General features: G+C 31.9%; 2 protein-coding genes across 4 annotated transcripts in view; one reads left to right on the plus strand and one right to left on the minus strand.

The window, feature by feature from the left end:
- Positions 1-246: 246 nt before the first annotated feature.
- Positions 247-7,745, minus strand: LOC124535131 (translation initiation factor eIF-2B subunit alpha). Its single transcript, XM_047111209.1, has 7 exons — positions 7,554-7,745; positions 7,350-7,451; positions 6,993-7,132; positions 6,602-6,718; positions 5,128-5,240; positions 1,266-1,410; positions 247-555 (listed from the first exon to the last, which is right to left on the minus strand). Exons 1-7 carry the CDS (start codon positions 7,564-7,566, stop codon positions 277-279), a joined length of 909 nt encoding a protein of 302 aa, XP_046967165.1. The 5' UTR covers positions 7,567-7,745; the 3' UTR covers positions 247-276.
- A 396-nt stretch (positions 7,746-8,141) lies between these two features.
- The window catches only part of LOC124535099 (NADP-dependent malic enzyme-like), a 30,906-nt gene continuing 11,296 nt past the window's right edge, over positions 8,142-27,751 (plus strand). The window contains exons 1-2 of one of the 3 annotated variants that reach the window (XM_047111164.1): positions 8,142-8,317; positions 20,371-20,581. In XM_047111164.1, coding sequence (XP_046967120.1) covers positions 8,271-8,317; positions 20,371-20,581 — 258 coding nt within the window. In that variant the 5' untranslated portion in view covers positions 8,142-8,270. Of the gene's footprint in view, positions 8,318-14,311; positions 14,417-16,978; positions 17,208-20,370; positions 20,582-27,751 lie in introns of those variants that run through there. The other 2 variants (XM_047111165.1, XM_047111163.1) reach the window with 2 other exon arrangements.

A 27,751-nucleotide genomic window follows, 5' to 3' on the forward strand; every position in this document is an offset into this window, starting at 1 on the left:
ACAAAATATTACAAATACAATTTGATGAGTTCGTCGCTGACAGCGGACGGCGTCAATATGCCCAGGTCAGTAAACAGCAGAGTGATGTACGCGGGCGGGGTGTAGTCGACCAGGGGATTTAAAAGTAGCTTTCAAAAATTACTCAATTAACAGATAGATAATTATCAGCGTTAAGTTTTATGTAATCTAACCAGTTTGGGGATATTAAATAAAGAGATAGATTTGGGAATTTTAAATAAAAAAATATTATAAATAATTACAGTATATTACAAAATATTACAAATACAATTTGATGAGTTCGTCGCTGACAGCGGACGGCGTCAATATGCCCAGGTCAGTAAACAGTAAAGTGATGTATGCGGGCGGGGTGTAGTCGACCAGGGGATGCTGTTTCGACAGGTCGCCAGAGTTGAGCACGCTTGATAAATATTTGAACTCATTTGGCACGTCACGCTGATTCAGGGGATATATCCTTGAGAATTTGAAACTCTCAGTCAGAACGTATACAGGTTTCTTCAATTCTAGCGCTGACATAGCCAGACAGTATGTGCCGATCTGGGAATAAAGATAACAGTACTTAAGTTCAATATTATTAATAAATTAGTGGTCTTTTTAATTTTTTATTACCTATTAGTCAATTTTCGTTTCGCAATAATTTACAATGTCTTTGTTATAACACATTGATTACAACGAATTTTTTAGTGGATATAATTATATTTTGAGTTTGGTCCCATATAGTCCTTGCATTTTTTCAAACGTTTGTCACGTGATACAAAACGCTTCTGATTGGCCGGGCTTATGATGAAGTCACTTTCTTGTAAACCTTGCTTTTCTACTATATATACCACAGATTAAAATACAAGAAAGTGACGTCACCGACCCGATTGCAGCGCCATATGGTCCAAGTAGCGACTTTGCGCGCTATTTAAATATAGAATTTTTAATATGATATTTTTCGGCAAATATCCTATTTGAAAGCTATATTTATTTGACGACCTCCGTGGTCGAGTGGTGTGTAAACCGGTTTTCATGGGTACGCCACTCTGAGGTCCCGGGTTCGATTCCCGGCCGAGTCGATGTAGATTACCATAAGTTCTCTATGTTGTCTTGGGTCTGGGTGTTTGTGGTACCTTCGTTACTTCTGATTTTCCATAACACAAGTGCTTTAGCTACTTACATTGGGATCAGAGTAATGTATGTGATGTTGTCTCATATTTATTTATTATTTGAAGTGTTTTATTTTAGAGATGCAACAGATAAGTCACCTTATTAATAATCCCTCCGCTCTCGGTGACCCCCTCAGCCCCCAGCATGACAATGTCCATTTGCTCCATGATGTAGCCGACCGCTGAGTCCAGGATAAGTGTGGCCTCTATTCCTGCCGCTACTAGCTCTTTATGCATTCGTTCGCTGTAGTTAATAATGTTTTAATTTTAGATATTATATTATATTATTAATGAATTTTACAGTTAATACACATAAATCCGATATTCTTGTATTGTTAAAAATACTTAGACCTTCCAGTATTATAACAAAGATTTTTGTAGATATAAACCTTTCTTTTTAAAAAAAACTAACGATACTACTACTACTACGGGCATTTCGGTAAAATTCATTAAAAACATCATATACGATATTGCTCCGTATATAGCAGTAATTTTTAACAAGAGTTTGAACACGGGTTCATTTCCTAACTTGTTAAAATGTAGTAAAGTCTTACCACTTTTTAAGAATGGAAATAGAAGCGATCCCAGTAATAATAACAGGACTATCTCAATACTCCCATCTTTAACTAAAATTTTCGTAAAAAAACATTTAAATCAACTTCTTATCCATTTCGGTACAAATAATATTTTTCATAGTGATCACTTTGGTTTTACCAGAGGTCGATCAACAACTGATGCGGGAATTGCGCTTCTTAAACATATTTACGATGCTTGGGAAAAATCACAGAAGGCTATTGGAGTATTCTGTGATTTATCTAAAGCATTTGATTGTGTAGAACACGAGTATATTACGGTGTTCAAGGTAAGGCTCTTGATCTCATTGCTTCATACTAAGTCAAATAATCCAGCAAGTTTTCATTAATGGAATAAAGTCTACTGGATCTACGTTGAAAATGGGTGTTCCTCAAGTTTCAATATTGGGTCCCTTTCTATTTCTAGTATATATAAATGATCTTCCATTCTATGTTAAAGGGATTTGTGATATAGTATTGTTTGCTGACGATATTTCACTGATTTTTAAGGTCGTCAGGAAAACTGACTATGACGATGTGAACGGTGCATTATCACAGATACACGGTAGGTTTAAAGTAAATAATTTGGTTTTGAATGCTCAAAAAACAAAATTTGTAGTTTTTACCCTACCCAATGTTAGAAAGCATAATTATAATATATCTTTAAGCGGTGACCGGCTTGATGTAGCCGCTACGATACGTTCTTGGGAATAGAATTGGATTCCAGATTTCAGTGGAGTCTCCATTTATCATCCCTAGCAGGAAGACTCAGCTCCGCAGCATACGCGGTTAGAAAAGTTAGACAATTAACTGGTATTGATACCGCTCGTTTAGTTTATTTTGGTTATTTTCACAGTATTATGTCATATGGCATATTACTTTAGGGTCACACTGCAAATATTGAATCTGTCTTTATTTTACAAAAGAGAGCAATCCGGTCTATTTATAATCTTGGAGCTAGAGACTCTCTTCGGGATATTTTTAACAAAGTAGGAATACTCACTGTTGCGTCGCAATATATTTACAACAATATTATTAGGTTGGGGAAAAAGTCTTTTCGCATATAGTATGTATGAACTTGTAATAAAATCTCTTTGGCTATACCATTTGTATCTGGCTGGTTTTGGTATAATTAAAAAGTTTTAGTTTTAAAGAAGGCACTTTCAAATTCAAATTAGGAATTTGTGTGATTTTCATTTGTTTTTGTTGTTGTTAAAATGAGTGAATCTAAAGAAGAAATTCGATACATTTTAAAATTTTACTATAAAAAAGGTAAAAATGCAACTCAAGCCGCGAAAAAAAATTGTGATGTTTATGGACCTAATGCAGTATCTGTGAGAGTAGCGCAAGTTTGGTTTAAGCGTTTTCAAGCCGGAAATTTTGATATCAAAGATGCATCTCGCTATGGTCGCCCTGTTACGGACAAAATTGATGCCATTTTTGAAAAAGTGGAGCAGGATCGGCATATTAGTAGTTACGATGTAGCTGAAGAACTGGCAATTGACCACAAAACGGTTTTGACTCATTTGAATAAAGCTCGATATATGGGTGCCTCATGAAATCACTGAAAGAAACCTAATGAACCGTGTACTCATTTGTGATTCTTTATTACGACGTAATGAAACCGAACCATTTTTGAAGAAGCTGATAACTGGTGATGAAAAGTGGATCACATACGACAAGAACGTGCGTAAAAGATCGTGGTCAAAGGCCGGTCAAGCTTCACAGACTGTGGCAAAACCCGGATTAACTCGCAACAAGGTAATGCTGTGTGTATGGTGGGATTGGAAAGGCATCATTCATTATGAGCTGTTACCGCCCGGCAGGACCATCGATTCAGAACTGTATTGCGAACAATTGATGAGATTGAAGCAAGAAATTGAGAGAAAGCGGCCAGAATTGTTCAACAGAAGGGGTGTGGTTTTTCACCATGACAACGCTAGACCTCACACATCTTTAACCACTCAACAAAAATTACGAGAGTTTGGCTGGGAGGTATTAATGCATCCGCCGTATAGTCCTGACCTTCTTTTTGCACCTTCAGATTTTCATCTGTTTCGGTCTCTGAAGAATTCCTTAGGCAGTGTCAGGTTAACATCACGAGAGGACTGCCAAAACCACTTGTCGCAGTTTTTCGATCAGAAACCCGAAAATTTTTACAGCAATGGGATACTACCAACAAGATGGCAAAAAGTTATGGAACAAAATGGCACCTACATACTTTAGTCAAATGTAAATAAACTATAAAAAAAACTTTTTGAATTTTCATATAAAATGCGAAGAAACTTTTTCCCCAACCTATTATGTATATTCACAGTAACATTGATCACTTTGATAAAATCAGTGATAATCATTGTATATGCACTAGGAGTAAGGACAAGCTTATAACGCCAAGTTTCCGACTCCGTAAAGTCAATAAAACTTTCTTGAGGCAAGGTATCCGTTTCTATAATAAAATTTGGCAGACATTTTTAACTTTGCCTCTTCGTAAATTCAAATCGTTTATAAAAAATACATCGGTAAAAAAGGTATTACTAGATACAAGATTTTGTAGACGATAAAAAAGCGTGTAATTAATACCTGTTGACTTCCACGCAGGATATATTAAGTTAAATAATAAAAGTTTGTATTTTTTTAATGTTGAAAAAGAGTAACTACTGAGTTTCTTGTCGGTTCTTCTAGGTACAATCTACTTTCCGAACCGGTGGTAGCTTCACTTAATTGTTAATTGACGATTTAAAAGTGCTTGTAAAAGTCTACTTGGATAAAGTTTATTTTGATTTAGATTTTTGATTTTCTTTTTAACGAAACCGATGACTACTTAGGTATTCAAAATCTAAAGTTATGGTAAAAAAATAAGGTCTCTTTTACTAGATCATATGGACTATAAAACTATAGATTATATACTTGCCGGTACTTCTCGCTAAAATTCATAACATTCCAAACAGGTAGCATCACATCTTCTTTTCTTTACATAGTACAAAACAAAGTTGCTTACCGCTGTCAGTCACTATATATGCTTATATCTTTAAAAATACGCAACAGATATTGATGCGGTTTTTTATTGGTAGAGTGATTTAAGAGGAAGGATTGTGAAATGTACATATATTTTTAGAACCAGAAATAGGAAGTAGGTTAACCTCTAAAACAATTATCTTTAATTTAAAATAACAATCAATCTAGCACAAAAGAAAAACATTTAGTCTACAACACAAATAACCATCAATAATCACATTACACCGTAATAATTATATTCGCGATCTCAATGTGTCAACTACGAATCTCCCGCCTTTTTTTTAAAAGGGATGTTGTGTGAGATGTTGCTTGTTTATTCCAACAATATTTATGATATTTATAATTTGAGTTATATATTTTTTTAATTAACTTACCCGCTGTTATCCGGACATGACATCGTCACGAAAACTTGAAATCTTTTATTGGCTTTTGCTGCTTCTAACATGGCTTGAAGTACAACTCGTGATCGAGAATGTGTGAGAATTTTCTGGAAAGTAACAAAAAAAGTTCATTATAAAATAACTCGAAAGCTATTTAATTCGACGGATTTTTTTTATGTTTACAATATGGCAACATTAAAAGCCTGTAAATTTTCCGCTGTTGGGCATCCTCTCCCTTTGAGGAGAAGGTTCGGAGCATATTCCACCACGCTATTGAAGCAAGTTGATGGATACTCATGTGGCAAAATTTCATTGTAAGTAGTTACATGCAGGCGTCCTCGCGATGTTATTGGCCCACAGATTTGACAGATTGCAGGTTCAAACCCAGGCAAGCACCGCTGATTCATGTGCTTAATTTGTCTTTATAATTCATCTCGTGCTCAGCGGTGAAGGAAATCATCGTGAGGAAACCTGCATGTGACAAATTTCATGGAAATCCTGCCACATGTGTATTCCACCAACCCGCATTGGAACAGCGTGGTGGAATATGTTCCAAACCTTCTCCTCTAAGGGAGAGGAGACCTTTAGCCCAGCAGTAGGAATTTACAGGCTGTTGTAGTGGTTGTTGTTTATGGATCCTGATATAGAGTTATCTAATGGTAGTGTCATTTGAAGAACCGAAAAACGAGGAAATGATAATTATGGCGACATTCGGAACTATTTTTGGAAATTTTAAACATGATAAAAAATTCAATTTAAATTAGCAAGGTACTAAGTAAACATGGCTTAGGAGCAATAAGTTAATCACAATTTTCAAAGAAACTTCAAAGAAGCTCGGTGTGCTCAGCAAGGCGAGACAGTACTTCACGTCGGCCCATCGCCTAAAACTTTACAAGGCGCAAATTCGGCCTCACATGGAGTACTGCTCTCACCTCTGGGCGGGTGCTCCCCAGTACCAGCTCCTTCCATTTGACCGCATCCAACGTAGAGCGGCTCGAATTATCGACGATCAAGCCCTTTCCGATCTCCTTGATCCTTTGGCTTTGCGTAGAGATGTTGGATCACTCTGCATCTTCTACCGAATTTTTCACGGGGAATGTTCCGAGGAATTGTTCGGATTAATCCCGGCTGCTGAATTTCACCTTCGGACATCTCGTCAAAATTCTAAGTTTCACCCGCACCATCTTGATGTCCGAAAATCCACAACAGCGCGATTTCTTAGACATTTTCTGCCTCGCACAACCACTCTGTGGAACCAGCTGTCGCCGGCGGTTTTTCCGAACCGATACGACATGGGAACCTTCAAGAAAAGAGCCTACTCCTTTCTCAAAGGCCGGCAACGCACCTGCAAGCCCCCTGGTGTTGCAGATGTCCATGGGCGGTGGTAGTCACTTTCCATCAGGTGAGCCTCCTGCTCGTTTGCCACCTATTCCATAAAAAAAAAAAAAAAAAAAAAAAATTAACTTACACAACCATCACTTATAAATGGTAATGCTTGTTTAGCAACTTTTCCTCGGGCTTCTAATAGTGTGTCTAAGAATATACGGCCGCGCTGCAGCATTATTTGTTCACATTCTTCAAATGACTGAAATAATTGGAATAAGTAATTAAGAAACAAAAAAATATTGAATCAAATCAAATCTGACAGTTAAGCTTTTTTGTTAAATCTTAATATGTTTACTGTACTTAAATAATTACATGTCTGCATATTAATTACATAATAACTATGAATAAAAATTACAAATGAATTATAAACATAACTTATAAATAAATTAAAACTGTAACTAAAATACTACAATACTGTAACTAAAGTAATTTGTAACTATTAATAATATTTCTGTAAATAAAACAGTAAATACCTTAACATCTAGTTTAGCGAAGGTAATGAATCGCATGAACAGTTGACAGCCTGATGATATGGCAGTTACAGGCTGGTCACAGTGGCGCATGGCATCAACAGCCAACTGTAAGTTGAGATCCAGTTCACGAACTGTTGCCACTGCAATGGTAAAATAGCAGTGACAAATACAGATTCTAGTATAATTATATGAAGACAATAGAACACATAATTTTATACCAACAAATGATAAAAACTTAATGAATGAATAAAATGAAATTAATGAAAAAAAAATTAACATATTTTCTTGTGTGTTTACTTTTCAATTACATTGATTTTTAATTCAAGTCCTTTGATAATAAAGTTAGAAAAGAATTACCTTTATAGTTTTCTATCACAGTCAATAAGGTTTTAATGGCTGCTACTCCTGCAGAAACATCTTCTTCTTCTCTTAGAATCTTAAGGAAAATATCTTGTACTTCTAAAACAACACAAATATAATTTAAATACATGAATTACTCGATTAATATGAAAACAATATGACTTTGAATATGACTTCAAAGTTGAAAATCGGGCTACTTACCTTCTTTCTTCATGTTGCAATTGTATACAAATACAACTCAATTTTAAGCTTATATATTCGTTTTAACTAAGTTTTCTTACGTTTATCATTATTAATTTAAGTAGATTAAAAAATGCTTTCGATTCTTATTTAAATTCAAATTCTAACCTCGAAGCATTAAACGTCAGCTATAATTGACAAATTGACATTTAAAACTTGTCAAATGAGAAGTGAGATTAGTAAGTAAAGCAAAAATTATGCAAAATTTAACGGATCTTTTTCTTATATGTAATAAAAAAACTCGTATTTTAATTTCTTTAAATTCATTTTTATTAATAAACATTATTTTGTTTAAACATAGTTCAACTACCACCTATGAAAAATTAACGTAGTGGTAACGACATCTAGTAGTGAGTAGAAACAATCATTCTTTAAATTTATTTTTTTCACGACTGAATTTATTTTTTTCATTGAAATGACCTAAAGCTAACTTTTTTAGGTGTTTGTTTCACAGAAATCAGACAATAGTACAAAAACTATGGAATCTAATAGAGCGAAGGGAAGCTCACGGTCAGTGATTGTAGGCTTACCTGCGGCGTTATGATTATAGTATTACGGGTTGTCGAGTAGTTAAGACGCGTTAAATTTATAATACATTTTTTTAGCAATTTTTTTAATAACTCAAGTTTGTGCTGAAACTTAAAAGTGATAAAACAGTCTTAAATTTAATTGATAGAGATGGGAAATTCTGCATCGCTAAAACTTAACGATAAAAGAAAATGGCAGTAAGTAAAGATTAATTAATTATACAACATTTTATGAGATTAATAAATTTTACTAGAAATTAACATATCTGAATATATATAATTTTAATAATATTTTTTATCTGTCTCTGTCGTTAATAGAACGTGCAATTTAAATTTGAATCAGATAAACATAATAAGATGACATATGACTGTACTTGCGTTTGAATTTTCGTATTTTAGTTTTCATAATTACATATAGATAAAGCCAGTTCTAGGATGAATAATAAATACACAATGCGTAAAATAAATAATATGTCAGTTAGATGCCATAGTATCGGGATGGGTAATTTTATAATCAATGTCAGGTTTTTTATACATAAACACGAATAATTTTTGTTGTAAGCACAGAGGCTGGACGTGGTGCTGAGATTCGACAGGATTGAGGATGAGAATATATATTATGAGAACTAATGTTATTATATATTATAAAGGTGATATTTATAAAAATGGCTATAATAAATAGTAACAACATAGCATTTAAAAATATTCAACAATATAAAAATGTATTGGAAGCCTAAAACTTGTTTTAAATACTGCAATTTGATATTTATTAATATATTGTTACATATATATACGAGTATATGTATACAGATTATGCTTTTATGATAGTAATTTATTAATCTTTTGTGTAATAAACTATATGGTGATGTAAGGCGGTTTTTTTGTTTATGATGTATGTATGTGTATGAGTGTATCGATTATATTACGTGGGTGTAGGCTGTAGGCATACACCACAATTGTAGAATACCAATATCACTCAAGATAAAGAGTAAAGTCTGATTAAAGAAGTTTACATTTTCTAACCACCTTAATCGAAATTTTGAATTCATGATCTGAAAACAATACTGATTTTAATGTGCTTGTGGTTGGTAGTCTGTTATGATTTGTGCTAACAATTCATTTCGTGCTTGGTGGTGAAGGAAAATATATATATTTTCATGTATCGGATGAAAATGTACCGAGTTTTTACTCGCTAAATTGCATTGGAGCACCGTAAATGAGGTAAAATCTTACTCCTGGAATACAGAGATTCCTAAGTAATTTAATGGGACATTTAAAGGCTTTTTGTAGAGCATAGTTCTTTACTGAGTAGCTAATTAGTAGTATTTGATTTGTAAAGTTATATTTACTTAATCGTGTTTCTTATCTTTACTGATTACGATTGTTTTATTTGGCGCGATATCTAAAATCGCCAATCGATTGTGATTTTTAAATACGAAAATGATAAAAGAAAATACTTATCTCTAATATGCTTGAAGGTTTTTTCCTCTTAGCACACATTGCCGGCTCTATCGTAATTTGAAAAAGGAATACTGACACTTTTTTATAAACTATAGCAAAGATATTCACAAACTAGTGAGTAATATCTTCAAATGAAAACGGTTTTTTTTATAGCGGATATAAAGTAAAACGAACTTAAAATTGTAACAGTAACGAAAATAACTTATATTATTTTCCAAGGTAGACACGGTTAAGGCAACCTTCTATTTCTAAGAGGTATTTTTTATCTTAGAGTAATTTAAATATAATTCCTTCAAAAGTTACCAATAACTTTTCGATATAAATCGAGAACTATAAATGTTAATCCTAAAGTTTAAACCTTATTTAATGGAAATAAAAAAAAAATACATTAACAATATATAATAACTGCCTTTATAAATGTAGTTTTTATTTCCTTTATTATATTATTCATTATATAATGATGTCACCTAATAAATTGTAATTTATATTAAAACTTTTTAGAAGACTTTTTTGATTTTAGAACATATTTTTCCCTTCAATATATTTAACAACCTCGAGCCTTGATATTATCTACTAATAAAACAATGTTTTGATAATGATTGATGTTTGAGAAACACCTACACCGTTTCAAATAACAATATCACACCAAAAGAACTTGATCATTGCTTGTAAAGTTTTATATTATTATATTTAGTTTAATTTAATTAATTATTTATTTATTATTATTTAATATTTATTATTATTTAATTTTATATTATACTATTTGTGCACGCAATTTCCTGTGGGTTAGAGTTTAACAAAAAAAATATTGTTGTAGCCTATGTTACTCCTTAATACATCAGCTGTCTGCTAGTAAAGTACTGAAAGTCCCGTCACAATCGCTCCCGTCAAATATGTTTATTAATGTTACAAATGGACACTCCAAATTAAATTTAAAAATAGATTATTAATTTGAATTTCACTATTGATGTCAACGACGAAGTCGATTTCAACTTACTCCTAATTATCATTATCGATTCAAAATTAACGGATTGAAGTTTAATAATTTACTACCGTCGAGATTTAATGATATATCTAGGAGATTGTTAAGTTATTACTTTATAATATCCAATAGTATACCTTACATTTGGACTCATTTGGTTTGTTTTAACAAGTGTACATTACACTAGTAAAAATGAATTCGTGATTTTTTATATCATTATAATAAAGTGACGTAACACGTGCATTATAGAATCGACCCTGGTATAGGCGTGATTAAATTGCCCACGAAATCTCAATGTCACCAGCACGTTGGGTGTTGACGGTGACTTATATACGTTCTGTTGCTGTTATGTCCATAACATGACAGCTAGTCCAGGGTGGCTGCTTGAATATCTGTAGATATTATGGCATGATGATTCTTGTGGTTGAATTATTTTTGAAATATACATGCGACGTGTAATTCCTTCACTTTTGGAACAATGACTAAATATTAATTCACTAATTAACCCTTTGCTGTTCACTACATTTCGGTTTTAGGCCTGGATCTACTAAGTTTTTAGGGGAAAGAGCACGTGTATATATACTATAATATGTTTAATATATATACTGTAATAGCGGCCCGTCCCAGCTTCGCAAGGGTGGATGGACACGTCTTTTTTCCTTTTATTTATATATTTTTTTGCTGCTTTTTTCCAACATGTTTAATAATTGTTGTTTTATTTTAACTAATTCAAAAACCTTAATAAATTACATACCTAAACTTTCCTCGTCAATCCCTTTGTCCATTAGTATAAAACCTCATGAAAATCCGTTCAGTAGTTTTGAAGTTTATCGCAAACATACAGACAGTGAGGATTGTCGGCTTATTGAATTTGCAAATGATTTTATTTTTTTAAAGTGCTGTAACTGCTAAAATAAGTTGAATATTATTATTAAATTCCAAGTTGATTTCTCTTTAAGTTAAAAAAATTATTATCAGCTTCAGACACGTAAGATTACTCATATAGTAGGCAATACAAAACTTTAAAAAAATCATTTAGCAAAAAAAAGAGAAATATATAAAAAAGAAATCATTAGTCATCGCGTAAATAAATATAATAAAAATTCCAAGATGTGAAAATATAATGATGTTAAGATACGGCGGCTTTCTACGTCAGAATAAATTCGCGTTAAATTGCACCTTTCCAAACATTTTCAAATACACTTTCTACGCATGTGTTAGCTGTGAATCTGCGTAAATGTTTTATTTTGAACGCAGTCACATAAAATTGAATTTACTACCGGTCATGTGATTCTTGCTGTTACAAATATTATTTACTGTTTAAGACATTCAAATAATGCAAGCACAGCACATTTTTTTTAACCAATGTACAAAATTTCATAAAGAAAAAGTATTTTGCAGCTGTGTCTGTCCGGTAGTCTATAACTCTTATACGGTTAGACCACTGAATCGAACTTGATGAAATGGTGTATAACAACAACAACAGCCTGTAAATTCCCACTGTTGGGCTATAGGCCTCCCCTCCCTTTGAGGAGAAGATTTGGAACATATTCCACCACGCTGTTCCAATACAACCCGTATTGGTGGAATACACATGTGGCAGAAATTCTATGAAATTTGACACATGCAGGTTTCCTCACGATGTTTTCCTTCACCGCTTGCCAGGGTTTGAACGCGTTCTAACCGCTGGGCCATCTCGACTCGGTATGTGGTATGTGGTAAAGCAAGCTTGAAATCAAAGGCCCTTTCTACTATTTTTACGGCCTCTTTAATACCTTAGACCTGTCAAGTAACCTTTAAATCGCGAGCGAAGCCGTGAGCGACAACAAGTACAATCTAAAGTTTGCTTTTAAGACGGCTGACTATCAAAAACGTCCTATATTTTCAAGAATACTCATAGTCTCTAGAAAGTCAGTAGAACACGTATTTAACTGATTTTTCTTTATATTTCGTCACGTTGAGGCCATACTGTGGCGTACCGCTTTGTAGCTGCATTTGATGGAAGTTCGCGAAATTTATTACAAAATTATTCTAGTTGCGTCTTTAAAACTTTTCCACCCTACGCTATCGCCTGTCATATAATTTATGTATTATTTACTTAAGTGGAATTTGTTATTATTAAAGTATGTTTCAAAAATTGTAAATATTTTTAAAGCCATATTGGCACAATTAGAAGCCAAAATTAAAAAAAATAAAGTGTTTACATTAATTTATCAACGAGTATGACAAACAGAAAGACAGAGAACAAAATGAGGATATAAAAAACACGGGAAAAAATTGTTTTGATTCACAAAAACACATTGTTTTTTGTGCAACATGATAAATGAAGATTGACTGTCGTCTATTACCGTTCATTAGTCTTATTTCATTTGTTGAGACTTAGCTTAGTGTCTGTAGGTCACAAGGCTCACTGAGCGAATGTGTTATTGAAATTCGAACAACACTTCCGCTGCAGTTCAATTAGTTATACAAATTAAACACTACTAATTATTTTTTCTCGGATATAGCGACGGAAGCAGGAATTGCTATTTCTTTTTTAAATATTCTTATAGTATTCAATACACCTTTGTTATATATAATTACGGTTAGATATTGTGATTTATTTATTGAACTTGGTAGGCATGTAGCTAGTGTCCGAATGAAATAGTTACCAAAAGTTCCCAAAGTATAGAATAGTATTGAAAGGCATATTAAACAAAAAATATGTAAGACTCATTATATCATTATAATACAACCTACTTAGATACTTATATGTTTTATTGATACATGACTGGCATATTCTGCTGATTGTAATGATACTGTGATTTAATCATTGGTGTCATCGAATGTTCTGCGCCTGATACTATAATGTAATTTGTAAATAAAAGAGTGAATCACACACATCACGCGATTTACATTTTTCTTACATAATTTTCTTTCCAAAGTTATTTATAATTTCCTTAACCGTGGAATAGTCCACGTAGTTATTTATATACTTAGTCATTGAGGACTAAGTGTATTGTATAAGATTAAGTGACAAGTTATGCTTTTTTGTTATTTTTTTATTGCTTATTGTAATAAGTACTGATGGATGTTTACTTATTCACATACCTACCATAGATTTTAATGTTCTATACCAGTATAGGTAACCAAATTCCTTCGGTTGAGCCGATTTTAATGATACTATTCGATTGGATCCTTGGATGCTTTAAATTGGACCCATTGGTTGCGCTGCGATCGGATTTCTTATTTCATCTGTATGAAGTCGGTACATGCAGCATAAACTACACTAAATCATAGTACACAGTAAATCTAGAAATTGATTTCTGAATTCTTTAATATTATCTTTTTTAATTCATGAATCAGTATATCGTATTTTAATCATCACATAAAGAACATTTTATGAAACACATACCTAATATACGAATATATGTAACGTAAGCATTTAATCATCTATATAGTTAGTAAATAACTTATGAGGTACGTTGCCCAAGTTCAAGGAGGTAAAATTTTGTTGGCGAAAACCAATAAGATTTCGTTTTTAATACGAATTTAAATAAATAAACTCGGTGTATTACTTTAAAAAAAAGTGAATAAATAAAGCTAATTTTGGCTACTATAGCATATAGCATCTATATATCGACCAGTCAACCCTCAACAACTCGAGTCGGTTTCGAACCTTAATACGCCACCGATCAAATCCGACAATCGTACCTACGTGTCGCAGGAGTCATTAGCAAGGCAATATAACGCTCATGCCCTTGGTTTGATCTCTGTCATTAAGCACGCCTGCATCAGTTAGTGACGGATCGATTGCCGATCACCGCAGATACGTACCATTACGTTTCCCCGTGACTTACTGGACAAAACGACAGGTAACTTACAACCAGATTATATATATATAATAAACAACTTATATACAAGACATTATATAGTTGGGTTTAATTCCTAGAATTTCAGAGCGGTCGAATCGATCTAAACCAAAATCCTTAGAGTATTTTCTTACATTAACTTACAAGTATTTTTCCGCATTACTTTGTCTTGTTATGCATAAGATCATGTGTGCACTTGATGTGTAAAATTATGCAAGATTCCCAAGAAATGTAATAAAATAAAGCAATAATATATTTATGAGAATAGAAAATGTTTTATGTTAGTGAAGTATCATTATTCAATGGTACTGTTACAATAATAAAAAGCTAATCTTTAAGAATGGCAACAAGTGCATGGATTCGAATATACCATACCATATTTATATTTTTATTAATAATAAATATTACGAATCGACAATATATTCGTCCTTGGCCTTGCATCGATAGCGACTCGTATGTTGTCTGCGATACTTTGAATAAAGCGATTGTTATTGACAAGTTATTGGGCAGCTTTGTCGATCAAATGCTGAGATCTTGATTAGATAATAATAAGGTTCTCCTGGCCGAAACTCGCATATGATATTTGATACGTTTTAACAGAAGCGAGCCTAGATGCAGGCTCCATCGCTGCATCCGCAGTTATTTCCTTACTTCCATAGTCTTATTAAGGCAACATGTCAATATTTTTTAATTCATATCTTCGAACTGGCACTTAAAATTTAACGTCATAAAAATTTTAATTAAGTACATTATTTGGCCCAAAATGGAATTCGGTTCGTATGATCTGATCTGATGAGGAATTTTCGTGTAGTATTTGTACCTACGTCTGGGTACGTTAAAAGATTTATTTTGTGTTACAATAGCGCAATATATATCATTTATTACATCATAATGTTGCTGTGACCGTTTATTTGATAATTAACATACAAAAAAACTACTTTTCTTGAGCGCAACGGTGATGTCTTGTTTTTAGACAATATTTGTGTGAGACTTTTACTTGATTTTATTTATTGATTACCGGTAAATAAAATAAAGTAAATGTGTCATAGCGAAACCAAGGCCTCTTCTTCTTTTGAGAAGTACTATTGAATCATATATTTATCTGACATCCTAGGTATGAAAAACTGTCAAATGTCGTGAAATGCGAAATGAATGCGATACAACTTTTTATTATTACTCAACTTTATATGTTTAGAAAATGTTGTTTAATCTGTGACTAAGCTGTATATGAGTTTGAGCAAACATCCGTGTTTTGTGTATAATATTTTTATTTCGTCAATGCTTTTCCTATATGACGACGAAAGGATGTTTTTCTTCATATGTGACATCAGACACTCAGTATTTACCTCATGTACTTATAATACAGAATTGCTTTTAATCAGTGGCGTAGCTGGTTGAGGAAAGGCCCCGGTGCACAGAAAAAGAATCAGGCCTTCACCCCCTCTTTCCCATCCCTCTCTAACTAATAATTACCCTTAAAGAAGCTTAAGATTTAGTTTAGAGGGCCCCCTGAGCTCGGGGGCCCTGGTGCACTGCACCGCCTGCCCTACGATAGTTACGCCATTGCTTTTAATGTACATAGACGTATGTACCTTCATCAGCTGTTCAATCTGTAAATAACTCAAAATAAACCTATGCTTCTATACTAATATTAAAAATGTGAAAGTAACTCTGACGGTCTATCTATCTGTCGTTCTTTCACAACCGTTCAACCGAATTTGATGAAATTTGGTGTGAAGCATATTAGAACTCTAAGAAAGGTTATTGGCTATTTTTAACACATGACAACCAACACCATAAAACGTGAGAGAAGCCGCGGGTGTCTACTAGTAGTATATAAAACGTAATGATAAAAATATCAAAACGAATTCTTGCTTTTTTTGGCAGCATATTTCGGATTATAAATGACATGAATAACTACCATTATAAAATTAGTTAAGATCGGTCTTAGTAATAGGAAGGACAACGTAATGTTATAAGTAGTATTGACTAACTTAACTTTAATTACTCTAATGTTAAATTTACAGAGTGGCATATTCGTTTTAACGAATAAACTCTATAAATAAAAAAAATAACTACCATCAAAAGCGTAAGGCATAAATGGCATTTGAAACTGTAACTGTTTCAGTTCGTAACGAAGTTGAAGTTGACAACTTGCTTTGACGAAGCAAAAATTAAACGCATATAAAGTAAAATCAGTAAAGGAAATTACCATCGTGATATAAAAGGTCGCCGGTTCACTTCAGTGTTTAGCACAAATAACCTACACCACTATAAGGGTGCAGTCAGAAGGCGTGTAAAAAATATTTGTAAACTGTATCATTGTAAGAGATTTTTTAACTAAGGAATAATAGTAATAAATACAATGATGTTAGAATATCACTTTTTCCAGAATAATGTGCTCTACAAAATGTTAATTCCATGAGAGGTCACGAAGAGACATCGGGATATCGCTTCGCTCAGTAATTACAGTGACCTCAGTCTGGCATTAAGTAAATTGTTTTGATTCGCTAATTGATAAGTGCAAGTAGCGTGATTGTATTTAACATGATCATCTTCCCAGCGACCTTCAGTCGTCATTAAGAGAGCGCGAGCTCTGTATGAGACTCTATTAGAATATAATATTTTCGTAATCGAAAATTAAAAAATAAACTGTAAAAAGTTATTTATCTTCTGTGATATATTGGATCTCTTTATTTTCAAAAATGGAATTTTTCTCGCGCAAAGTCAAATCTAACGAGCAAATTGACGCACGTCAGTTGAATGGCGCGCGCAACATACTCAAACATAAACAGTAAGTATATTTTATAGAAATATTTTAATTAGGAAGACATCTAAGGAATAATTTGTTAAGTGTTCTTATATAGTGTCGTATAAAGTATTATTTATATCTAAAATAAACAAAATTGTAGTGGGTCTACCTTTGCATACATTCTATATACAATTTGACATAATACTACTCCAGTCTAAGTTTTTATAATGATTTTTGAATGTAATGACCTATTTTGTTTTTGATTACTATATAAATATTCTTATTGCTCCTTTTAGTAATCTTTCACTTTCTCAAGAAAGTTCTCTATCAAAGGAAAACCTGGTAAATATGAGTACTTTTCCTCTGTAATAAATATATGTTTATTTATAAAATAAATATACTTGTACAATGTTTCCAGCTTCTGTATTCTTAGTTTGTAGTTTTGTATTAATTTTTGTACTTTTATTGTTTTAAAAAGTAATATTTTTATACTCACTTTTTGTGGAATGTTTTATGAAGTTAAATTTACAGGCAGTAATGGACTGCTCTTGTAAAGAGGAGGCTGAATGTCTCTTGGCGCTACTCACGTGTAGGTAGGCTACTAGACTCAACTTTAATCAGTACTTTAATTTTTTTTTAGAAAATCTTTGGAACTATAAAATATATTCTGAATAAATTAGAGTTGTATTGGTATTTGGAAGTAGATAAATCGTTAGTTAAGTGTATTTTGTTATCGTGAAAGATATAATATGTTAAAGAGTAGGTATATTTTTGAGTAGCGATTTGTAGCATGACTTTGCTTATTAATATGGCTCATTAAGTTGGTTTCACAATGATTAGTCTCTTTTTATATTAAATTTCGATAGCATTACGTATATTATAATAGATCCATACTGCAGCACAAGTCAGCACGTTTTTGAACAAAAAATACTAGCTTGTTATTTAAAGAAACACTAGTTACAATTTTGAAGGTCCTTATATCGTCAAATAATGCATATTTAGTTAGTTATAAATTGTTAGCTATCACAATATCCAGTCACGTTTATAAGTAGGCGGGAAGCTTTTCGTAGAGATTATCTACCTAGGAGAAAAATAGACAAAGATTTTTTTGATTGTTAATTTCCTTTTTGGTTTTATAAAAGTTTAAAAATGCACCAAATAATTTATATATTTATTACAATTTAAAACCTTTATGTCAAAGTATTTTGATTTTTTGTTGGGAAAATCTAATCCTAAGGGATATGGGATTCGAGACTTACATTCCCTACATTCCCTATGGGACTCGTTTTATCTGCTCTCCAGCTATTATAAGGGATCTTAATCAATAGCGCATATACGTACAATCGTTGACACTTTTTTTATTATTTATAATAATTATTTTATTATACTAAATACTAATTCGAATTTTTAATTAATTAAAAAGTAATTGAGAAGTCCGTTTGCTAATTGTAGGGCCCTTTTGTTTTGTGGGAATCCATTTAAACATCATTTCTTGTCATCTTATTCAAAATGTGAAACAAATACAATTGTATAAAACACGAAACCATCTTAGACGCCATGGTTGGCCGCGCATTTACGTTGCGAGAGTAATTATTAAGTAATAAGGTGAAGCATCAAGCAGGATATTTTAAAAGTACGTTAAGGTTACTGCTATATTCGTATCCGTATTACAACATATATAACAAACCTATTGTTCTCCAAGTATGTTTTTCTTGGTGGTAGGACTTAAAATCGTATAGTCATTACCGGTCATCATATATTTTACCGGCGATCAGCAATAAGTAGTTTTTATGTTCGGGTTTGAAGTGTGAGTAAGTCAGTGTATTTCCATATGGTTCAATGATGTTTGTGAATGTCTATGGATGGTGATGACGACTTCAGATGGCCCCGTTGTCAGCCTGGTTCGTAATATAAATTAAATAAATGCTTTTTGTTTTCGGTATATAGGTAATTGAATACTATAAACATTTATTTACGTAGGTAGATTAACTGATATCCCATAAGATATTATCTTACTGCTTCTTATAAGGTTTATTCGAGTCCAATATTATAACTTGTTAGGAAGATAGATTATATTTCTTCATCATTATAATGACATAAATGGATCTTGCCATAATCATGACGAGTTTATGTAGGGTAAGAAAACATTACATAGAATAATCGTTTTTGCAGCATGATTCGTGATGTATAGAGTAAAGAATTGTATATTAAAGAAAAGAGGCACAGATCGTCACCAGTACAGCCATTACTTTAGACAAGCAAAAATACATAATAATTGTTATCTATGTACCTAGTTAGGTTGACTATATACATGAAAATTATGATTGGCATATCTGTTTTTTTTTATTGATTGTCATATCTATAAAAAAAGCATTTTGTATACAACTTAATCATTATTATTTACTATAATAATGATTACAATCGTTCTTCTATTATGTTACATAAATATACAGTTACTGATTTCAAATTTACATATTTACGTTGTGTCACTCTCACCTTTTACTTTTTGCGTTACAAGATATTTAATTAATTAAAAACATAATTATATTAAGTTTTATTAAATTAGGTTCTCGACAGTTTCCGATACTAAAAAGAAAAAAGCTCTGATAATAAAATATATAAAAGAAAAAACACTTGATTTTCCGCATATAATTCCGTTACGTCACCAAAAAATAACTACTTACTGTTTTATGAAGGTTGCATAAAATACAAATTGCAAATATAGCATTTAAATTTAATTACCTTTTATAAAAGTGTGAGTAAATTGATGAAATATATGTAATAGTAAAATTAAGGCTATTGACCTTTCACTGTCGTTTTGCGCGTAGGTGTAACCGATGGATAATAATTTCATTTGTAATTATAATTATTTGCAAACAATTACAATGTTTGTTATTACTTATATTATATAATTATTTATTCGAAAGACGTTATGGTATAAAAAGTTTTTTACGAATATTTAATTATGTTTAAGGTTTAAATAAAATAGTTTATTTATTTTGGGTCTAGACCGGTAAATGATTGCCTAGAGAAATATATTTATTGAAAAAACAATTAAAAATCGTAATTTGCTTAGTGTAAAATATTTAGTTTAATCAGTTACAGATAAAAGGTTAAGGACCTAACGCCATCTGTTATCTAGCAGCGGTAACCGCAAATGTGGTTCATATCTGTGCTATCGCTGAAAATTTTCCTATTTTCCCAGGAGCGAAACCGCGATGAGTCCAGCGCCCCCCGCGCCGCGTGACAAAAACAACACGCAATTCGCCAGTAGCAAGCAGTCGCTCACTGTCAGTGGAAGAACGTGTACGTACGAAATGGAACGCGATCGTATTGGTGTCTGGGGCTCCGGGGACGGCCAGTCCAACAGCCGGCTCTCGGGTCTCGACCGCCTGAAGCACCCCGGACTCAACAAGGTGAGAATATCGCGGACTACTAATTATTCAGCTAGGTCATGGTTCACAATCGGAAGTGTATAATTGTATCAGTTGGTCATTGGCCCACTCACTTTTATTTTACAGTAATGTCATTGTAGTAATATGCCATTGTCGTTACGTAAACAAACATGAAAAGGTTTGTTTTGGAATTTTGCGGTCTAAAGTTCACGTGGATTGGAATGTCAACAAACTTTAAAAACTGCATTGTCTGCTACTGTGGTATCAAATTATAATTTCCTTCTGATAACAATGTAAACAATAGGTAACTATGCAAAATATTCAACTTCCATAGTAAATATTATGACACTTGGATTCTTAAAGGTAGTTAACGGTATCCATGGCTACCAAATTAATGTTATGTAAGAATTTGTGAGGCCGCTATGGTATCAAATCAATAACTCTCGCCGGCAATGGTATTCATATTCGAACCCTTTACGAATACTCATTGAAGTGAGTGCGGCTGGCCGGTTACTAAGCTAGGCTATGGAAGGGGGCTCAATTTGAATACACTCATTATAAAGACTTAGGGCTCATTTCGTAAGCGTTATTCAAATTTTATATATATTCAAAAGTTTCACTTTAGGAACTAAAAGAAAGAAATAGTATTTACTTATTTATCACAAAAATAACAAAAATAGACTCATATTTTTATCGAAATTATTTTAATATTACTCAGCTAGGTACATTTAGATTTGATTTAAAATAAGTAATCTCTAAATTGTTAGAAGGAATATTAAAGAACTATTTTGTTTCTAATAAATTATAGGTATCGGTGTAATTATGTAAAAGTAATTTAAATGATTAAAATTTATAAGCACTTTAACTATGAAATACGATTTGTATATTTTTCAATTACATAAGTAAATATTTGGTATTATTATACCTGTTAACACCAGTCGTCATCGATGTCTTGGTTTAAGTATAAATCAGTGTGTTAGTAAGAGGAATGTTTTTGCTTGTAATTGCACGAGTACAGTAAGTACAGTACGTACAGTACAATTATCGAACAAGTAGATCTGCCGTCTGCATTGAATTGTTATCTAATCGAGAAGACATCGACTGTCGTTATTTACAATAGACGCAGCTGTTATTAATATATTTGATAAATCACTGCTTCTATTTTGTTTTATAGAAAGTAAAAATTTTATAGAAAATGTTTTCATATCTTAATTAATTATGTGATACTCTTTCAATTGTAATTGGACGATTTTTTGAAAGTTTTTTTTTTTCGACAAATTTACGAGAAAGTGTGAAATGCACACTAAAATAATCTATGTTTTTTTTTTGTCTTGAGTTTAACTCGACAAATAGAAACGAGCACAATTAAAATATTTGAAGTGGGTAATAATTAAATAAATTTTATTATAATTCTTAGTTCTGCTAGATGATAAAAACATAAAACATGAAAAGTTAATTTTTGTTACTGGTAAGAAACACTGAGCTTCAATGACTTTGAATTCAACTCGTGTCTTGCTTAAAACCTTCTCACCTTAGGTTCGGCCATTAATCAGCTATAGGAGACTTAAAGGAAATTGACCACTGACCTGATAAGTGACAACTATAGACATAAGCGCCTTAAGAAATTTTATCAACTCTTTACATCGCCAATTTTCCACAGACCTTTGGAAATTAATTATGTTCCTTTTTATTGTAGTTACAATAGCAACAATCTTTAGGCATTGTTGTTTGGCGATAGAATATACAATGAGTGGGTGGTACCTCCCCAAACGATCTTGCACAAAGTCCTACTACCAAAACTATATTTCATAATTACAATACACCAGTCAAATCCACCTTATTGCTGACGCTGGTGGATGGTATGAATGGAACATTAGCTTGTCTGAATAAAAAAAGGCGAGCGTTCCTCGTTTGAGTTGTGAGAATACATGAAATGCTCAATGTAAATAACAAAGGAAATCCTTAATAAAACGAGACCCTTTAGAAGGGACGTAAATGTTAACAGGTCCACTCTTAAACATATTTACAATTATTCAAATGAAATTGTCGAGCTACGGAATGAGGGGCGTAGGCGGAAGGAAAGGTTAAGGATAGAAAAATATATTCCTCTTCAGTCAAAGAAATCAACTTCGTTGTTAAGGCAACCTTTAAAGGAATAAAATATAGTAATAATAAAATGACTCGCCATTTTTCTTTTCACGTTATCATGCAATGATATAACACTTTATGAAGATAATGAAAAAAAATTGACATCAATTTTCCTTAATAATTAAAACTTACATTACAGACAGTTATTACATTTATTACTTTAACGTGAATATGTCTGACAACGATTAAATTTGTTTTGTTGATCGATCGATATCTTATTAGAATTTAGTATTTTCGTTTTCAAACCTACACAGTAGACACGAGACACAATGTATTCACGGTTGGTTGTAAATTTTCTTCTAAATTCAGTTTGAAATATACCTAAGTATGTTCTACCGCGTTATGAGATGAGATGTAAGTTTCAAATATATTTTTACTACTCCTGTTTCCATTTTTAAGAAATGCCTTATTTATTTATCTTCTACTAGTTATGGCATGCGGCTTCGCTCGCGTTTAGATGGTTGTTTGTCTCGTGTTAGGCAAAAATATATAAAAAGTAGCCTATCCTACATTGGTGTTCAAATTTGCTTGATATTAAAATTCATCAAAATCGGTTTTTTAGTTTAGTAGTGAATCAGCGACAGATAGACAGACAGAGTTACTTTCACATTTATAATACTTATTTGTATAGATTAAAATCTACTATAAAGTAAAATTATTACAATCTGTTTTGATATGAAAGAACGTTATCTCTACGGAAGTCTGCATCTATTATTGATTAAATTTTATAATTAGTAGGTAGGTTATTAAATGTTGGTATATAATGAGTAAATCTATGTTAAACAAAACAAGGTAATAGGATTAATATATCAATCTATAATTACGTTTGTGGTCGTAAAGTAACCTTGAGAGTGGAATAGAGGAATACATAACTACGAATATTTTATGTGTCGAAACGAAATTATTATTTCTTAATCTATTAAGGTTACTGTACCGTATCCCGCCATATTAAAAGATAGATATTTTCAAATTAATGAAACTAATAACTGATAAACGTTATATTGCGTTTTTCACATTCGTCGATACGATAACGATATTTGATTCGGATACGATAATAGCTAGTGAAGTGTATAAAACTATTATTCTATTCAATATGAAATATCTGAAACAATTCCAGTAATATAATTAGCACATTTGTGTTTGGTTTTGTGAAGCGTATTCATAAACAAATTAGAAGTCGTTTGTAGAATTTCAAAAATACGTAATCTCCATTCACGTATCTATAAGAACTTTAGACGTATGTAACTTACAATAGAATACTTTATTTAAAAATACTTATGTAATATACTTAATTAGTTACTGCAGTGTCATCCTTAACAGATGATAAGTTACTAAACTACTATAACCCTTTATAGTGCTTCTATTGTCTATAGCTTCTATACAAATTTTCAAATTAAATTTTACCTTCACACGTAATTTAAAATCTATCATTAAAACTGTTACTAAGGGAAATAATTACTTGGAGTTAGTTCCACAAATCAATTGCGGTTTGATGTATGTATGTATGTATGTATGTATGTATGTATGTACATGGATCAGAACTCATCAGATCTGATGTTTTATCTGATTTTATCATTGACTGCTAAAAGATAATGATAGTTTTCAGCAAATATATGAATCATCAGACAGAATCCGCGACCTTCGATTGTGATCTTCGCGTTGTAATCACTGGGTGATTTCGGCTTGCACTATACGAGAATAACTGGCTTATAATTTGTTTTCATCACTAAGCGTTATCGAAATAATTATGATTAAATTATAAACAAGGACGTTAATCTGTTTGTCTGTCTGTCTTAATCTTGTAGGCTCAAACGATCACAACTGAACTAAATTTGGTGAATTTAGGTGTATAACTAAATTATTCCCTATACATAGGATAATTTTTTATACCTGATGACCAGTCCGGAAGGAATTGCCAGGCTATAATTGAGAGCACCAAAATAAAATATGTTTTTATATTTTCTTGACGTATTGTTAAAGCGACATTGTTTGAATATCGCAACGGATACTTTTATATCGTGATGGAGCATTAGCATACGAAAGTGCTTTTATCGCAATATTGGCACGACGGATTAACGTAACCATGGCAACCAGATATAGATTTGAGGAAATTGCTTTCGCTATCCTAGTTTTCCGGTGACTACCAAGTGTGTAGGTTTTTTATTTGCTATTGATAAAAGAAGACGCGTTGAGTTTTCTGGTGTACAAGTGTTCTTTAAACAAATAATTATGCAGTATTATTTAAGCCCGTTTTTATATTAAACTAAAGACAAATAAAGTTCTTTATTTTAATTAGTCACGCGATATATGTTTGCAATGCTGTATTACACATATTTACTTAACACTTATTAGTAGAAAATTTTACATACATATTTACTTAAAAAATATTTGAAGAAGATTTATCATACAATTAATTATATAAATTGAAATTACTAATACGGGTATGAAAGAAAACAATCGGTAATAGTTTATAATGAGTTTTTATGTACCTAAACATAAATTTTGAAATAAAAAATATATCAAATATCATATAAGGTTTCGAATTTGCTTTTATTCCAATTGATCACTGATTCATAAATAAAAATCGTATTTATTATGTATTTTAAATAAATAAGTCTAGTGGTATAAAAAGTCGAAGAAATAATGCCTTCAAATTATGGAACTTAATTATAATATGATATACTTTAGGGCGGTAGTGAAACTATTAGAATATTCACAATATCACAAAATATTTTGATGATAAAGGAGCCAATATTTTCTAGGTTATTTAAAAAAAACTCTCATTATATTATCTTGATATTTATATTATTGTGTTGAATTGTCTCAGAATGGAATGGTTATTATGCTAGCTAACAATATCAATCGACTGCTCCACCTTGTACGAACACCGAATAGGTCAGGTGTAGGTCTTGTATGTTCTACTTTTGAAGCTCATATACTTGCATATAAATCCTTGCTTTAATTTTTAAAAAAGGCTACTTCCATTGTGTGCTGCTCTCAAACGAGAATATATTAACAATGCTCCAATTTCTCTCGAGCTTAATAACAGTTAAATTATTCATAATCACTTTAGTAAATAAATAGAGAACAAAATACATTAGCATTTTATTTATGGGTTTAGGATAAAACGTTTCGTAAATTAATTACTAATAGCTTATTAATTTTTTTTGTTATAAATTAGTATTCCCGTTCTTAAGGAATCAATAATGTGTTAAGAATGGCTACAGTAATAGCAAGGCTCAGGATCAAACGTGAGACTTTTCAAATATACTTGATGGTAGGGCTTTGTGCAAGCCCGTCTGGGTAGGTACCACCCACTCATCAGTTATTCAACCGCAAAATAACAGTACTCAGTATTGTTGTGTTCCGTTTTGAAAGGTGAGTGAGCCAGTGTAACTACAGGCACAAGGGACATAACATCTTAGTTCCCAAGGAATAGTTAATATTTCTTACAGCGTCATTGTCCATGGGTGATGGTGACCACTTACCATCAGGTGGCCCATATGCTCGTCCGCCAACCTAAACCATAAAAAAATATTGATGCTTAAATTTTGATAAATATACTATATTCTAATCTACGTTTAATTTCCGGATAATCCTGTGTAATTATTCAAGTCAAAGCTAATCCTCTATTTCAAAACGGCAAATGTTCTGACATCAACTTAATGTTAGACATTATACCGAGTGACACTGAATTAATTTTATTCCAGCTGTAAACTGATGAAGTTATTTCTTTTATAATTACTTTTGTTCGAGAGGTTTTTGTAAATACGAAATACTTTACTTCCTAACTTAATTTACATCATAGTTTAAGAAGTATGCTATTTTTTTTTTCGAACCTACAAAACAATTATTACTTATATATTTTAAAAATGTATCTTATATAGTTAGCTATATACAGCAATTGATACAAATAATAATTAAACAATAGTGTATTGTAGTTCGATTGTATGAAATAATGTTGTGATTAAATCAAAAACAAATGCCTGTTTTGTTGTGATTGTATGGGCAGGTGACACTTATCGCAGACACACATGGTAACTGTGTGATAGTAATGATAAGTGATGCGTAAAATTGGAACCGCGTTGAATCATGATGTATTGCAGAGAAAACACTAATTTATACACACATAGAAGTATTTATGTTTAAGTTTGTGAATGAACACTTGGAAGTAGTTTCTTTGTTCATGTCGTCAGAGTGTTACGAAAAAAAAAACGAGTAGTACGCGAGCAGATGTACATTTACATATATATAAAAATCTAGCACTAAGAGATTAAGTACGCCACAGCGTATGACGGTTAATTAAAGGAAGTTAAAAAGCCAGTCTTTTAATTATTTATAAAAATAATAACAAATACATCATTAAAAGATTTTTGAGGATTCTCTTTTCTTCTTGAAAAAATACTATATAATGAAGCATAATTTATTTGCCGATTTTTTTGTCAAGTAGTAATAAGTTAAAGTTATTTTAATTTAACTCCGCGCAAGTTGTTTTACTAAGTGATTAGCGAATAATATATATATGCAAAAGTGATATACCATATATAGTTTTTAAATTTATGCAATGAACAACTAATAAAAATATAAATTACCCATTGCAGTCGTTCAACGAAAGTCAACGTTTTATATGACATACATTACATACATAAAGACATAAACATTATGAATAGACAAAGATAGGTGGATAATACAATATTGGGACGTTTATATTGTGCTAAAATGTATTATCGTATGAAAAAACATTATATTTATTGTTTTAATAAAAAAACGAGTAAAGTATGTATGTTACGAGAATAGAAAATATTTTTTGTGATCATGAGCGCGTAAGTCACGTTACACGGAACATGTCGCGTTGCAAAACTTCAAGAAAACTGGAGTAGAACGAAAGTCCGTGAAATATACATATATGAATTGTAAACGATTGCTTTAACTTCAAACGTATTTCTTGATAGATTGCCTCACCTCCTTGTGACGTCACTGTTAAGTAATCTACCGTGCTCTCAAAACACCTGTTGCAGCTCGCAAAAACTTTGCACTTGACAT

Source organism: Vanessa cardui, chromosome 14 (assembly GCF_905220365.1).
Source record: "Vanessa cardui chromosome 14, ilVanCard2.1, whole genome shotgun sequence".
Lineage (NCBI taxonomy): Eukaryota > Metazoa > Arthropoda > Insecta > Lepidoptera > Nymphalidae > Vanessa > Vanessa cardui.

What these genes read in the sequence shown, in the direction of transcription:
- LOC124535131 (XM_047111209.1), bottom strand. An exon ending in TGTGATAGAAAACTATAAAG is followed by an intron (nt 7,133 to 7,349) that starts GTAATTCTTTTC and finishes TTACCATTGCAG; the next exon opens with TGGCAACAGTTCGTGAACTG. An exon ending in TCATGTCCGGATAACAGCGG is followed by an intron (nt 1,411 to 5,127) that starts GTAAGTTAATTA and finishes TATTAACTACAG; the next exon opens with CGAACGAATGCATAAAGAGC.